General features: G+C 40.7%; 1 protein-coding gene across 1 annotated transcript in view; it reads left to right on the forward strand.

Moving 5' to 3' along the window:
- Window positions 1–15348, forward strand: part of CUBN (cubilin) — a 269760-nt gene that overhangs the window by 196204 nt on the left and 58208 nt on the right. The window contains exons 52-56 of the mRNA XM_022580595.3: window positions 1277–1398; window positions 1945–2170; window positions 3692–3879; window positions 9396–9552; window positions 10975–11124. Coding sequence (XP_022436303.2) covers window positions 1277–1398; window positions 1945–2170; window positions 3692–3879; window positions 9396–9552; window positions 10975–11124 — 843 coding nt within the window. The remainder of the gene's footprint in view (window positions 1–1276; window positions 1399–1944; window positions 2171–3691; window positions 3880–9395; window positions 9553–10974; window positions 11125–15348) is intronic.

Here is a 15348-nt window from a genome sequence, read left to right on the forward strand (position 1 = left end):
GTACAAAAAGTTTTTTTTTTTTTTTTACTGTCAGATTTTGGCAAATGGTTTTTCTGCATCTATTGAGATGATCCTATTTTTTCCTACTTTAATGTGTCAATGTGAAAAATTGTATTAAAAGATTTTTCTCTTGTTAAACCATCCTTTCATTTCTGGGATAGACCCTACTTGGCCATCATGTGTATTTTGGACATATTACTAAACAAAATTTGCTAATGTTTTGTGCTAGATTTGTATCTGTGACATTCAGTTTGTACCTGAAAATTCAGCTGAAGACAGACAGTACTCCTCCTTGCTGCTTCTCTGGGCCATTAGAGTTTTTCTAGTCCATTTCACTAATATGGCAGTCTTTTTAGATTCTGAACTTTATGTAAAAGCCCTTGCTTTTGTGGAGGTCAAAGGCCATATGTTCTCTTTTTGCCTGATCATCAAACCTCAAACCACAACTCCTGGGGCCCACATCTTGATTCTATATCCTCTTCGACCGACACACTCAGTTTAAGATACCCCTTGGAATTTGAGTACATTTATTGTTTATAGTTCTTAGAGATCTCCTTTCTTTCCATTAAGTTGGACTATGAATCAAATATATTTTGGTTATAATTTTATTTAACATTTCTTTGTGTTATAACCAAATGGTTGGTTGGAGAAAAGAGTGAGATTGATTGTCTATTCAGTCAACCACGTTGCCAGCTGGTTTTTCTTTCTCAAATTGAAAGAAAAGTCAGATTTCAGGAAGCAGTATTATTTGTGTGGAACGTCAGACCATACCATGCTTTAGAAATGTATCCATGTTTCAACTTGCTATACTAATGTACACTTTGATAGCTGATTACAATATATGTGCTTGTTGTCAAACGACAAAGTCTTTAGTTATGGTACTCATCATATTCTTCAAGCTTACATTTATTTTCACAGGCCTAGTGTTTTTAAGAAAGGCAATGTTCTTTACTTTGTCCCTAGTGCATTTACTGTCAGTTCTATGCTCATCTAATTATTCTCCATTTATGCTTCAGATAATCTTCCTTCTCCTTTGTATCAAACTTGAGCCTGCCTTCACTGTGTGATTCCATTGGATTAACACTACATGGGATTCTGTTTATTTCTAATCTTCCATCTAGTTTTACTTGCTTTCATACAATTTCATCTATTTATTCATTTATTGTCCTTTTTTAAAATCATAAAGTACGATGGCTATAAGTAGTATTTACTTTGGCTTTACAGAATTTGGTGGTTTTTTTCCTTTCTTATTTAGAAGTTTACAATCTAATTTCAGACTGTGGTGGAGTACAGATAGGTGAGAGTGGAGTGATCTCAAGCCCCAACTATCCAGCCTCTTACGACAGTTTGACCCACTGTTCTTGGTTGTTGGAAGCCCCACAAGGCCACACCATCACTGTGAGTTTTGATTAGTGGGTAAAATAATTCTGAAATTATACAACAAAAGTACCATGTCCTGTGTGGAAACAGAGTTCTTTTAATAAGCAAGTGATTAGAATAGGCTTTGATCCAGGTCATCTTCTCCCTAAAATTCTCTGATTAGCGTATATACATTGGCATCTACAAGTTTACAACTAATGAAGAATGAAATATCTTTCATTCTTTTTCAAGCACAGGAGAAGCTCTCTATAGAAGACAGTTCCCCATCCAGAAAAGAGATGTATTTATATTCTTGATATGAGTTGCCATCCCAGCCCAGGGGACTGAGGATGACCCTAATGACTCCCGTTCTGGGAGAAATATCCCTTCTCAAAATTTCCAAGAGAAACTTCAATAAGAAAAAAATAGAGGAGGACAAGGGAGAATGAAATAAGAGACATAAATACAAAATTATATAAATTAAAACAAAATAAAAGGGTGTGTAAGGACTTCAGTCGAACTCTACGTAGATAGGCTCACTTACAGCTCGGAGTGTTTCCTCATTTCTTCCCTTTTCTCCTGCAGCTGACATTCAGTGATTTTGACATTGAAGCCCATTCAACCTGTGCTTGGGACGCTGTCACAGTCAGAAACGGTGGTTCCCCTGGATCACCCATCATAGGACACTACTGTGGAAATTCAAACCCCAGGACAATCCAGTCGGGTTCCAACCAGCTGGTGGTGATTTTTAACACGGACCATTCAGTGCAAAATGGTGGCTTTTATGCTACATGGAACACAGAGACTTTGGGTAAAAGAAAGAAACATTCTCTGCGCTTACTGTCTTTTATCATCGATGTATTTTTAAAATTCATTACCTAGCCCAACAAGTATACATTTTGTACCTACTCTCTGTCAGACTCAATTCTAAATGTTTACACATGACATCTCATGAAGCAACCTTGTAAGGAAGACACAGTATCAGTGCACATTTTCTCCACTTGCATGGGTGGAAACAGGAGAAATGGGTGGATAATTTGCCCAGCTCGTGGAGCTGACGATCAGCAGAGTCAAGATTTGAATGAAGACAGCAGAGCCCAGAAACTTTGATCTTAATACTTCACCGTGCTGTCTCCACAGGCAAAGGGCCATGGTACAACTAGGGAATCACAAGTAATAGAAAATATGTGTTGGAATCACAAGTAGTTGAACATATTTGGACCATGGAGGCAGAATGCTGAGTGGTGAGCTGAGGGCAGGAAAATAAGTAGTCCACATCCTGGAGAGCCTTGGCTTCTATATTATCCCTCGAGCAGTGGGGAGCTATCTGAAGAGTGCTGAGCAGCAAAGTGACAAGATAAGATTTGTGACTTAGAATGAATGCTCTGTATGGGGCAAAACATGATAGATTCTATTTCAAAAGATTACTTGTTGTACCTGCAAACTATGACATTTCATGGAAATTTCATTTCATGGAAATTCCCAGAAAATATAAGCCTTGCATTGAACACTTTTGTCAGGATCTCATCATAGTCTTGCAGCATCACACAGGGCAGTTATTTCTAGAAGAGTCAGGTGTTTGGGGAGCTCTCTGAGTGCTGCTGAAGCAGAGGGGAGCTGAGGTGAACCATTGGTTTTCCAAGGGTTTAAAAGCAAAAGATACAGGGAATACTCTTTAACTTCATTTTGTTTTGAGTTCATATTTTTTTTTCTTTTGCCATCTCTTAAGAACATACTTTAATATTACAAAATAGTTCTAGATTTTTCTTTCTTTCAATCCCTGTAATTTATTGTTCATCCATCAGCATTTCAATATGAATGAACCAGGTTACTTAATGGCAGATTAAGTGATCTTAATCTTAAGATTTAATCTTAAGATCAAATGATCAAAATCATTTTCTCCCGTCCAGGATGTTAACGTAAAATTGCAGATAAGTATAGACTTGTATTCTCAGGTGTTAGTGGCAATAAAATACAAAGTTTGAGATTGTTGGGCCACAAATACTACATAGCCTCAAGGGGAGTGAAAATTATTGCTCTTGTTTGAAGACAGGATAGAAGTCTGTCCTCTTCATGGCAAGGATTAATGGTCTCAGGTGAGTTCAGTATAGGTGTAACGAAACAGTAACAGCTGTAGCCTCCTGTGGCTTCAGTGACCTTCCATTTGCTGAGAGTCCTTGCTGTGGACCTGCCCCGAAGGTCAGAGACTCATATGTAAGGAAAGACACACTGATGTCTCACATTTAGAAATGTGTCCTCTCCAGAAGTCTTCAGTTACCAAAATTGTTATTTTCATCACAAAGTAATGACTTTTTCCATGACAATTTTTCAGGTTGTGGTGGAATACTTCATTTAGACAATGGTACAATCAGATCCCCCCACTGGCCTCAGAATTTTCCCGAGAACGTCAGATGTTCCTGGACAGTCATTACTCACCAAAGTAAACACTTGGAACTCAGCTTTGACAACAACTTCCTCATCCCCAGCGGGGACGGACAGTGTCGGAACAGCTTTGTGAAGGTCAGTGCACTTGTATATTTAATTGGAGCCAAGCTGGTTGCAGGAACGTAAACGTTTAGACTAGAAATGACTCACTGCCTCTCAAAGGAGGAGAAGGACAATTTTGCTGCTTGGATTTCTTGAATGAAAAAGTGAGAAACCTCAACCACTAGGAGTTAAAATTTGGACCACAACACACATTGCCCTGTGACTTTCATTCACTAATACATAAGCAAAGACACTTAATTTAGGAGATTGTCTCGCCTTATTAAATTCTCATGAGCATTTACGGTTCTTCCTTTCTACAGAAACTAAAGAGAGAAGGGCAGATTTCTTTCTTCCTCTCTCTCTTTCTTTCTTTCTTTCTTTCTTTCTCTTTCTTTCTTTCTTTTTTCTTTCTTTCTTTCTTTTTCTTTCTTTCTTTCCTCCTTTCTCCCTCCCTCTCTCTCTTTCTTTCTCGTTTTCTCTTTCTTTTCTTTTTTCTTTCTTTCTAATAGACCCTCAAGGACAAAATGAATCAAAGTCACCATGACAGGCCACATTTAGAGTATCCTATAAAAATTACAGAAGGCTAGACATGCACTAGTGCCAGCCTTCACCTGAGCCTTAAGCGCCCACAAGCTGACCAGACCGTGAGGGACCCATCCATGTAAAATCATGACCATGGGTCAGTCAGTAAGGCTCTCTTCCTCTCCAGTTGTAAATACTGCTCCTGTGGCACTGACATCACTATTCATTGACTTATGACCGTGATAACTGTATTACAAATTTATTCCATCTGTGCTATTTTATATCTCATGTGTTCTATCGCTAAGAGGACATACACCTTTTAGGGGAAAGAACATTCACCTGGGCTCCGCATCTCTTGCATTTACCACCTGAATGTTCCTCTATGAGCCAATTACACATTGGGGCTTTAAATTACTCAGCTGTAAAGTGAAGAGAATAATTCCTGCTTTAGTAGGACTCTTTTAAGCATTAGACGTAATATGATATAATAACATAAATAGTGCTCAGTACTTGGAATATAAAACCACCTAATGAGTAGAAGTGGATTGCATTGTCGATGTTGTTATTATTTTACATGATCTCTCAAATTATGTTTTATATCTAACTGATCCATGCATGCTGTTTCAATAAAAATCCTAGACTTGTATATAATACATGTAAAACAAAACATCGTATACACTTTTCCTAATTGCTTTTTTCATGAAACAAATGAACTCTCTCAGGAATTGAGTCAACATCAAATATATAGACAAAGTAAAGTCTTTCAAGTTCTTCATTGGAAAAATGGAATGTGAAAAGTTATTCAGTCCCGTTTCTCCTCTGGATGGAATGGGAATCCCTCTGACAGCAGGCAAGGCTGAACCACTGGCGGGTGGGATCCATCTGGAACTCTGACAAAACTCAGTGGCCTGGGAAACACACTCTTTCTCTGCTGGGCCTGAGACTCCAGTTTTTGCCAAGAGATACTGAGGTGGGTAAACAAGACAGGCAAGAGGGGCTCAGCTCCAGCAAGCAGCCCTTAACCTCAAAAATTCACTCAAAATAGGGCTTCCCTGGTGGCGCAGTTGTTGAGAGTCCGCCTGCCGATGCAGGGGATGCGGGTTCGTGCCCCGGTCTGGGAAGATCCCACGTGCCGCAGAGTGGCTGGGCCCGTGAGCCATGGCCGCTGAGCCTGCGCGTCTGGAGCCTGTGCTGCGCAACGGGAGAGGCCACAACAGTGAGGGGCCCGCGCACCACAAAACAACAACAACAACAAAAAAAAACTCAGAATAGACCATGAACCTAAATGTAAATATACAGGTATAAACTTTGAGGAGAAAAAGAACAGAAAATCTTTGGGACCTAGAGATAGATGAAAAGTTCTTAGACTAAACCTCAAAAGAACAATCCGTAAAAGGAAAAATTAATACATTTTACCATATCAAAATTAAAAATATGTTCCTCTGTAAAGAGATGAAAAGACAAGCTACAAACTGGGAGAAAAGATTTCCAAAGCACTTACCTGACAACAGAACTACTATCTAAAGTATAGACAGAACTCTCACACCCAACAGTAAAAATACAGAGTCCAGTTAGAATATGGGCAAAAGATATGAACAGATATTTCACCGAAGAGGATATTCGGGTGGTGAATACACATACGAAAAGATGTTCAACATCACTACATAGCCATTAGGAAGAATGAGACTTAAAACCACAATGATTGCCACACACCTGTCAGACTGCCCAGAATAAAAACAGCGAAAGCACCAAATCCTGCCAAGCCTGCAGCGAAGCTGCATCACTTATTCATTGCCAGTGGGAACGTAAAATGGCACACCACTCTGAAAAATAGCTTGGCACTTTCTTGTAAAACTCAACGTGCACTTACCATAAGATCCAGCAAGTATACTCCTGGGCATTTATCCCAGAGTACTGTAAACTATGTCTGCACAAAAACCTGTGCACAAATGTTCATAGCAGCTTTATAGGCAGTAGACAAAGACTGGAATCAGTGCACATGTCCTTCAACAGGTGAATACTTCAGTGAACTCTGGTACCTCCGTACCGTGGAGTACAACTCCTCGGTAGAAATAAACTTTTGACAGGCTAACGATCTGAACAAATCACCAGGGAATTAAACCAAGTGAAAAAAGCCAATCCCCAAAGGTTACATACTCTATTGTTCCATTTACATAATATTTTTGAAATGACAATGCTTAGAAACGGAGGACAGACTACCAGAGGTTAGCAAGATGTGAGTGTGGGAATGAGTCGTGTGTGGCTATAAAAGGGCAACTCTAGGGAACCTTGGTGTTGGAGCCGCTTGGTGTCTTGAATGTGGTGGTATAAGCTTGTATGTAACCGAATATACACACACGTGCGTGAGCCTGGGAAACTGAGTAAGACGGGTGGATTGTGTCGAATCAGCGTCCTGGTTATGATATTACATTACAGTTTTACAAGCTGTCATTGTTGGAGGAATCTGGGAAATGGGTACAGGGGATTTCTCTGTATCTTACAACTGTGTGTGAATCTGCAGATACTCAGTAAACGTTTTTTTTAAATTGCTTGAGTGATAAAATATCACCTAAAGCCAGGCTGAATTGTACAAACCTTAAGAAACGTCAGAAAGTTTTTGACAGTTTTGTAACGTTTTGTAGGTCCAATATCATTTAAATGAGTTCTAGGTCATAGAACCAATGAAATGAGATCTTGACTGACAGGTATTGATGAATATTTAACAACTCTTTACCATTATTATCATTATAACACCCGTGTTCTTGAGCCACAAGGTGGAGATGTCAGATCCATAATTAATGGCTTCAGAAAAGTATAAGCCCGTGAGGATTCTTGAAGTTCTTTGTTAAAGAACTGGAGATTCTTTCCTAAAAGTTTTAGCTCTTATCACTTCACCTCTTGAGTGATATTTGTAAAAGTAGCATATGCAGATCTCTCTGTCAGTAAGTCATGTTCACAATGTAACAGAATGTGGTTAGAAAACTTCTGTATACTGTTTCCCGGGATAGTTAAAGGAAGGGGGTCAGGGGACATAAAGGGGATATTAGGGAAAATAGGGGGTGTGCACTTCTTTCCTGACCTTTTTGTTTGTTTGTTTGTTTGTTTGTTTGTTTGCGGTACGCGGGCCTCTCCCTGTTGTGTCCCCTCCCGTTGCGGAGCACAGGCTCCGGACGCGCAGGCTCAGCGGCCATGGCTCACGGGCCCAGCTGCTCCGCGGCATGCAGGATCTTCCCGGACCGGGGCACAAACCCGTGTCCCCTGCATCGGCAGGCGGACTCTCAACCACTGCGCCACCAGGGAAGGCCCCCTGACCTTTTTTTTATCTTTTGATTTGGCAGAATGTCTTTGCTTTTGTTCCAGTCCCAGGCACCTCCCATATCTCATAAATGGCAAATATAATTGGACTTCAGTAAGATGATTAACAGCAGGATTCGCAGTGTTTGAGAATCAATTGAAGTGATACGACTTTAAAGAGCTGATGGCACCCTGAACTGGCGTTACCTCACACCTCTTCCCCTGCGCTATTTGCTAATAGAAACGTTTGTAACGGCTTGGTGTGTGATTGCTTTGTTTGAGGAATAGTCCTGAGAGTGATATGTTCAGAATGAGTAATTTGATGTGAAGGGAATGTTGAACAGTTAAGTAAGACTAATCCAAACCCAATTACCTTCTTGCCTTCCCGGGCTAGATAATTCTTAGTTGGGGGTTTGGGGAGGGGCATCATAGGGCGCTCAGCAGCTCCCCTGGCTCCTGCCCACTACATGCCACGCCCACACCAAATGTGACAATTGAAAACACTGGCAGACATCACCAAATGCCCCCAGGAAGGGCAAAATTGCTCCCGGTTGAGACTCACTGGTTAAACAAGTTTAACCGTCCTTTTCCCCCAATAATGTGCATTTATCACCTAATATCAATATTTTCCTTGAGTGACTCAACACTGTAGATACTATGATCTCTTGCCTGAACTACTGCACAGCCTCCTGGCTGATCTCCCAGCGTCCTCTCTTTTCCTTCTCGTCTCTGCTGTGAGCTTCAAGCCTCCTGGAGGCCCCTTGCCAAGTTCAGGATGTGGCCCGGACCCCTGACCTGCCACGGGGCTTGCACTGACTGCAGCCCCGCCTCACTCCTGACTCAGTTTTCGCTCTGTTTGAACTAGCCCTGCCCCTTCCTGCCCCTGGGGCTTCTTCAGGCCTCTCTGGAAGTCAGGCAAAGCCCCTCCTACACACTCAGCAGCTCCACAGCAGCTCCTTTCGCAGTTGGAATTTGCATTTAAACGTGATTCTATGATTAATAGCCTTCCCTAGGCTGGTCTAGGATTGGTTTGATCAAAGTTGGAATTTTGATCCTCACAATCTATTCCCCAGCAACTATTTCTCAAATGAGCGTATCAGCATTTGCTTCTTGTAAAGTGGTCAGGATCTACCCGGGAGTTGGTGACGCAGTCTTTAGTGAATTGCAGAGAGACTGAATCTCATCCTTTCTTCAAAATGAACCTTAAAATTCAACAGTGCCAGGAAGTCTTCCATGATTTATCCCAATTCATGCCTATTACATGTAGACCTGGAATTCATATCCACTTTCTTCCCATGGGCTTCTTGCTTGGTAAATCTTTTCTACTTGCAACCCACAATTTGCCAGCCATCCAGGACAAATGGTAAACCCCACAGTAGCACACATGCTGCTCTGTTTCCCCCAGCATGTAGCAAGTTGAGCTAGATCAGGTCAACTAGGAAAAAGCAAGAGGAAACTGGGTAGTGATTGAGGGTTGTTTTTTTTTTCTTTAAATCACTGCCTAGATACACAAAAATGAACAGTCTCCTTGCAAGAGTCACGAATGGGCTATACTATAAAAAAGCAGCCTAAAGAAACGGTTCTCAAAAGAAAATATTGCAGATTTTTGTGTTTTATTTACTATTACGTTTAGTCTGTATACACCTGAGTGCTATTATTTTCCAGCCTGAGCACAAATTAAACATTGACGAGGGAAAACCTAGAGCGCTAAGTCATGTTTCTGGCTTTGCCAGGTGTGGGCAGGCACTCAGGAGGCCGACCAGGCCCTGTTAGCCTCGAGCTGCGGGGACGTGGCCCCGGGTCCCGTCATCACGCCCAGAAACGCCTTCACTGCTGTGTTCCAGTCGCAGGAGGTCCCAGCTCAGGGCTTCTCTGCATCCTTCGTTAGCCGTAAGTAGCACCGAAAACCAAACCCAGGGGCCCTTGGAAGGGTGTGGCTGCCACAGGCAGGCTTGGGGAGAAGGGGTCTGCTCCAGGGTTGGCTGGTCTGGAGGTCCATGGGGAAAGTCTGGGTGGGCCACCTAATCCTGAGTGCACCCTTCCTTCCAAATCAGCAAGAATGGAACTGAATCCAACCGTAGGTCAGTAGAGAAATGATGTAGAAGGCCTGAGTGCCCGTCGCTAATGTCTGAAATTAACCCTAAAATCTGCATCGGGGCAGGAATTGGGCAGAAGCCCAGGAGGCCGTAATTAGTAGACAATCAGCAGGCCGGGCCTGAAGCGCATTGCCTGCCTGCATGGAACTCACCTGGGGCTGTAAAAACACGGTCTTCCCCCCAGGCCTGACGGAATGCAGGACTTGCACGTGTGAGCTCTCACCCAGGGGATTCTCACGCTCAGTCAACCTTGGGGGCCGCTTTCTTCGGGTTTTCCCCTTCCTTCTCTGACGACTACTCACCGGGTAGAAGAGTGGGACATGTAGTTTCCAAGTCTGAGACACAGTGGTGCGTGTGCTTGTTGGCTGAATTAAATCAAGTAGCACCTATTTGCAAGCCACTGTTCAGGGAAAAGTTTGACGAAAGGAATCAGAGGAAATAATGCAGTGAACAGGTATTTCAGACATGAATAAGAGGGTGGTGTGAAGGCAGTAACAGAAGACCACCGCAGACCTAATTTTAGGTCTTCACTTGGTTCGCTGTGTCTGCGTATGTGTGTGTTTTAATATCAGTTTAAAAGGATACTGATACTTTCTATCTATGTGATACATAGGGAGTGTGTGGATTAGCTAGTTAGTGGTTAGATAAAACAAATGTCATTTTAGTGGTAAAAAGGTGGTTCTCTTCATTTCTGACACCTGGGAATCATGTGAGACCCTTTTTTGAGCTGGGATTAGTAAATTCAACCATTTTTATGAAGCAGGTATTATTTTTATAGCCATATTACAATGGTAATGAAAAGAACATATTTTTCTATAATATAATAAGATGTTTTAAAACTGTTAAGGGTATTGATCTGGTACAGATCACTTTTCATTAGTTTTATTTCTTTAGCTACATGAATCCTCTTCAATCTTTGCTAAGTTATTCTTCCTTTAATATCTTAAAATTAAGTGATTTTCAGTGGATTTGTGGTAAAATTTCTACTTAGCCCAAAACTCTGCATCATTTTTCTAAAAACTATATAATATTCTGATTTTGCATATTTATTTTTAAATCAGAGCTCCATTCTTTTAGTTATTGTTACTTCCATTTGGAGTAGCTCAGAGAATATGTTTCTAGAGAGCTTAGGAAAGTTGAGGCTTTCCCTCACTGATAAAGAGAGATTTGTCTGGGAGAACAAATGTTCTAATAATGGCTTTTTCTTCCCGCCAAGGATGTGGAAGGAACTTCACTAATCCTTCAGGTTACATTGTTTCTCCAAACTACCCAAAGCAATATGACAACAACATGAACTGCACCTACATCATAGAGGCCAGTCCTCTGTCCCTGGTCCTCTTGACTTTTGTGTCTTTCCATCTGGAAGGTAAGTTTATTCTTATCTAAATTACAATTGGTTCTTAATAAATGAATGAGTGATAGATAAGCAGAGGCAGAGATTGTCTAAAATCACCGTTTGAGGAAAATATTAAAAATGTTGCAGAGTGGAGTTGATGTAAACTTGATTAAAACTCCATCCAATATTTTAAGAACACAAGTATCATCCTATACATTCCATCCAGAGGTTAAAAAATAATGCAAGAGCTTTAAGAACCTGAGCATCACGTAAACGGCCTAAAGAAAATAAGTCTGAAATCTATTACATGTTAATCATAGTTTCTAATTTATTCATTTGCGTTCATTCTACACATGTACAGGTGCCTTCACACAGTCACACACACACACACACACACACACACTATAAACTAGCAAGAGAAACTTCACTTCTGAGTCAAAGTAGGTGCTCCATAAATGTTGAATGAATTAATTAATAAAATTAATAAATATTTGTGTTCTACTTTCATTTAATCTGACTGTGGGATACTCTCTCATCTTCTTTTTCATTTTCATCTTCATCAGTACCACAGGGACTGGGAAACCCCTAAGCACAGTGCCCCTCTGGGTTCATTCCCTGCCTGTTGGCGAAGGGGACAGTGGAGCTGCTGGTCTGGGCTGGGTTCTGACTACACTGGACACAGCTCGATGTTTACCCAGGTGGTGTCATACGGCAGAGAAAAGTTCCCTTCAAGTGGATGGGCATCTCCAACCACTCAGTCATTTTAATATTTTTCACGAATTCACTTTTCATTTCTAAATTACAATTAACCTGTACGTTTGCCAAGCTTCATCTGCCCAACCAAAATTTCTTTCTATTTGGGTTGGTCTCCCTTGGCAGTGAAAAGTTAAACTTAGCAAAGTGTTCTGCAATATTCAGCGTCCAGGAAATTTATGTTTCATAAAAATAAAAATGACACATCAGTTCTCGTAGGGTGATGAATTATACAAAGGCTCTCCCTGGGAGCACTTTCTGGGACCTCCTTTTCCTACATCTCTACATACTGTAGGTTTTGGAATGTGTTTGCTGGAAAATGCCAGGTATGGACTGATGTTTGTCACTGTACGAATGCACTATGAGGTCAAGTATAATCTTCTCAGCATTTGCTAACACAAACTTCCAGCAATGTAAGAAGGTGTTCATGATTTATAAAGTATTAAGGGAAGGTAAAACAGTTTATATAAGAGATCCTATTTTTTTATTTAAAATAAACTGTGTGACTAAAATCTGTAAGACTATTAACTGGTGCTTAAAGACTTGTTACTACCGTGTCATAGATTTATAGCTGATATTTATTTTCTTCTTTATATCTTTTCTATTATCTTATAATTAAGGGAATGCTATTTTATTTTATTTTTTTATTTTAATTTTTATTGAAGTATAGTTGGGTTACAATGCTGTGTTTGTTTCAGGTGTGCAGCAAAGTGATTCAGTTATACATACATAGATATATTCTTTTTCATATTCTTTTCCCTTTTAGGTTATTACAAAATATTGAGTATAGTTCCCTGTGCTATATGGTAGGCCCTGTTGGTTACCTGTTTTATATACAGTAGTGTGTATGTGTTACTCCCAAACTCCTAATTTATCCCTCCCCCCACTTTTCCCTTTTGGTAACCCTAAGTTTGTTTTCTCTGTCTCTGAGTCTGTTTCTGTTTTGTAAACAAGTTCCTTTGTGTTACTTTTTAGATTCCACGTGTAAGTGCTGTTGTATGGTATTTGTCTTGCTCTGTCTGACTTACTTCATTTAGTATGATCATCTCTAGGTCCATCCATATTGCTGCAAATGGCATTATTTCATTCTTTCTTTATGGCTGAGTAATATTCCAGTGTGTGTGTGTGTGTGTGTGTGTGTGTGTGTGTGTGTCTGTGTGTGTGTGTGTGTGTCTGTGTGTGTCTGTATATCTCACATCTTCTTTACCTATTCATCTGTCAATGGACATATAGGGTGCTTCCATGTCTTGATTGTTGTAAATAGTGCTGCAATGAACATTGGGGTGCATGTATCTTTTCAAATTATAGTTTTCTCCAGTAACTATATGCCCAGGAGTGGGATCCGTGGATCATATGGTAGTTCTATTTTTAGTTTTTTAAGGAACTGCCATACTGTTCTCCATAGTGGCTGTACCAATTTACATTTCCACCAACAGTGTAGGAGGGTTCCCTGTTCTCGACACCCTCTCAAACATTATTATTTGTAGACTTTTTGATGATGGCCATTCTGACCAATGTGAGGTGATACCTCGTGGTGGTTTTGAATCACATTTCTGTAATAATTATCGATGTTGAGCATTTTTTCAAGTGCCTGTTGGCCATTTGTATGTCTTCGTTGGGGAAATCTCTGTTTAGATCTGCTTCCCATTTTTTGATTGGGGTGTTTGTTTTTTGATATTGAGTGAAAAAGTTGTCTTAATAACAGGGGGAAAACATGTGGCTTGGATTGTGCATTTATATGTGCATTTGTCCTCACTAAATTACATAAACACAAGAATGTCATATGCCAATATTATTTAGACTGAAAAAGGAGATGCTGGTAAATGTACTATATAATATAGCCACAGGAAGCACTGCCTATACCAATGGTACATGTATTATTAGAAGGGAACCTATACTGACACCGCACAGTAGCTCCCTGAGTTTAGTTGACAGGTGGGGTAAAGGGGCGAGCATACTCTAGACTACCTGACCTGGGGTGGGGTAGGGCAGGCGCGGTATTTTAGGACCGGTCTCAATTCCAGATTGGCCACTTACTAGTCACATGACTTTGTACAAATTACTTAATCTTTCTGGTAATCACTATAATTTTTACAAAAATATTGATATAAAATAGTAGCTGTGAAAGTCAGATCATGCCCGTAGAAACATACCTTGTGAACCATTGTTTTGTTATTTTTGCTGCCACCAGTCAGGATCTCCAGACATGCCCTTGAACACAAGTCAGCTGCGAACAGATATTTGGTTTTGCCAGATTAAGTGATTTCTTTTTTTTTTTTTTTTTTTTTTGGCGGTAAGCGGGCCTCTCACTGCTGTGGCCTCTCCCGTTGCGGAGCACAGGCTCCGGACGCGCAGGCTCAGCGCCATGGCTCACGGGCCCAGCCGCTCCGCGGCACGTGAGATCTTCCCGGACCGGGGCACGAACCCACGTCCCCTGCATCGGCAGGCGGACTCTCAACCACTGTGCCACCAGGGAAGCCCTTAAGTGATTTCTTTTTACTAATGGATTTGCTCGTTCTCACCCAGTTGAAGAGACTGATCTTTTTATAAGATAATATCCTTATGATAATATCTTGTGAAATTTCCAGTGTTACATGTACTCAGCGTTTTCCAACTGCTAAGTGAGTATTTTCTGGCTTAGATTAAATGAATCATGACGATTTCCTAAAAAGGGCAACATTAATCAGATTTATTTTGTGGTTAGATTCTTACCACTAATCATATCAGTGCCGTTCATGGAATACCATCAGCAAGTTAGAGATCCACTAGCTACAGTAAAAATCACCTTCCACCCCTTAAGTGAGCCTGAGGAATTCCTGTGCAGTGTGCTGTGATAAAGCCCAGTGAGAGTAGCTCTCAAGAAAAATCACAGCCTGTCTGCAGGAGCATTGGTCTTCCTAGCTGCCATAGGCCATAGACCTCTTTCTGAGAGATTCTGTCCAAATGACTAAGTATTTCTGAGCCCAAGCGGCCAGCAGACCCTGCGTTGACCTGGGTGGAGATGAAAGTTCTGGATCTGCTTTTTGTGGTGGGCCATTGGCACAAAAGGTGGATTTATCAAGAAGAAGATGCACTGATCCAGGCTACAGAATACTAGAGGGAAACACACTTGTCCATACACTGTGTTTACTAAACACTGACAGCGGGTTAGGAAAGATTTTACTATTCAGGCTAGTTTATTGGTTATTGACCTACACACTGGTGCTCTTTCTGCAGGGAAGTTACAAATGTTTAGTGACCTACCTTCCACTAAATAAGTTGCTCTGAAATTATGTTATGGTATTTTATGTTGGCCTAAGTTTCTCTTTCTCCTTATTATTACATTTCCAATGCTAGTCATTCTATGAAATACAGACGTGTGTTTCCTATATAATCCCTACTGAACTATAAAAATTTCAGGGAAATCAAAAGTCATAGAAGAAAATTCCATTTGAGCGTCTACAAGACTTTTTTAAGTTACCTCAAGGCTAAAGTGGCTCTTGGTATTCTTAACAGCATCTT

This window comes from Delphinapterus leucas, chromosome 2 (assembly GCF_059928025.1).
Source record: "Delphinapterus leucas isolate spDelLeu-1000000601 "Yukka" chromosome 2, BTC_Dleu_Yukka2, whole genome shotgun sequence".
NCBI classification, from domain to species: Eukaryota; Metazoa; Chordata; class Mammalia; order Artiodactyla; family Monodontidae; genus Delphinapterus; species Delphinapterus leucas.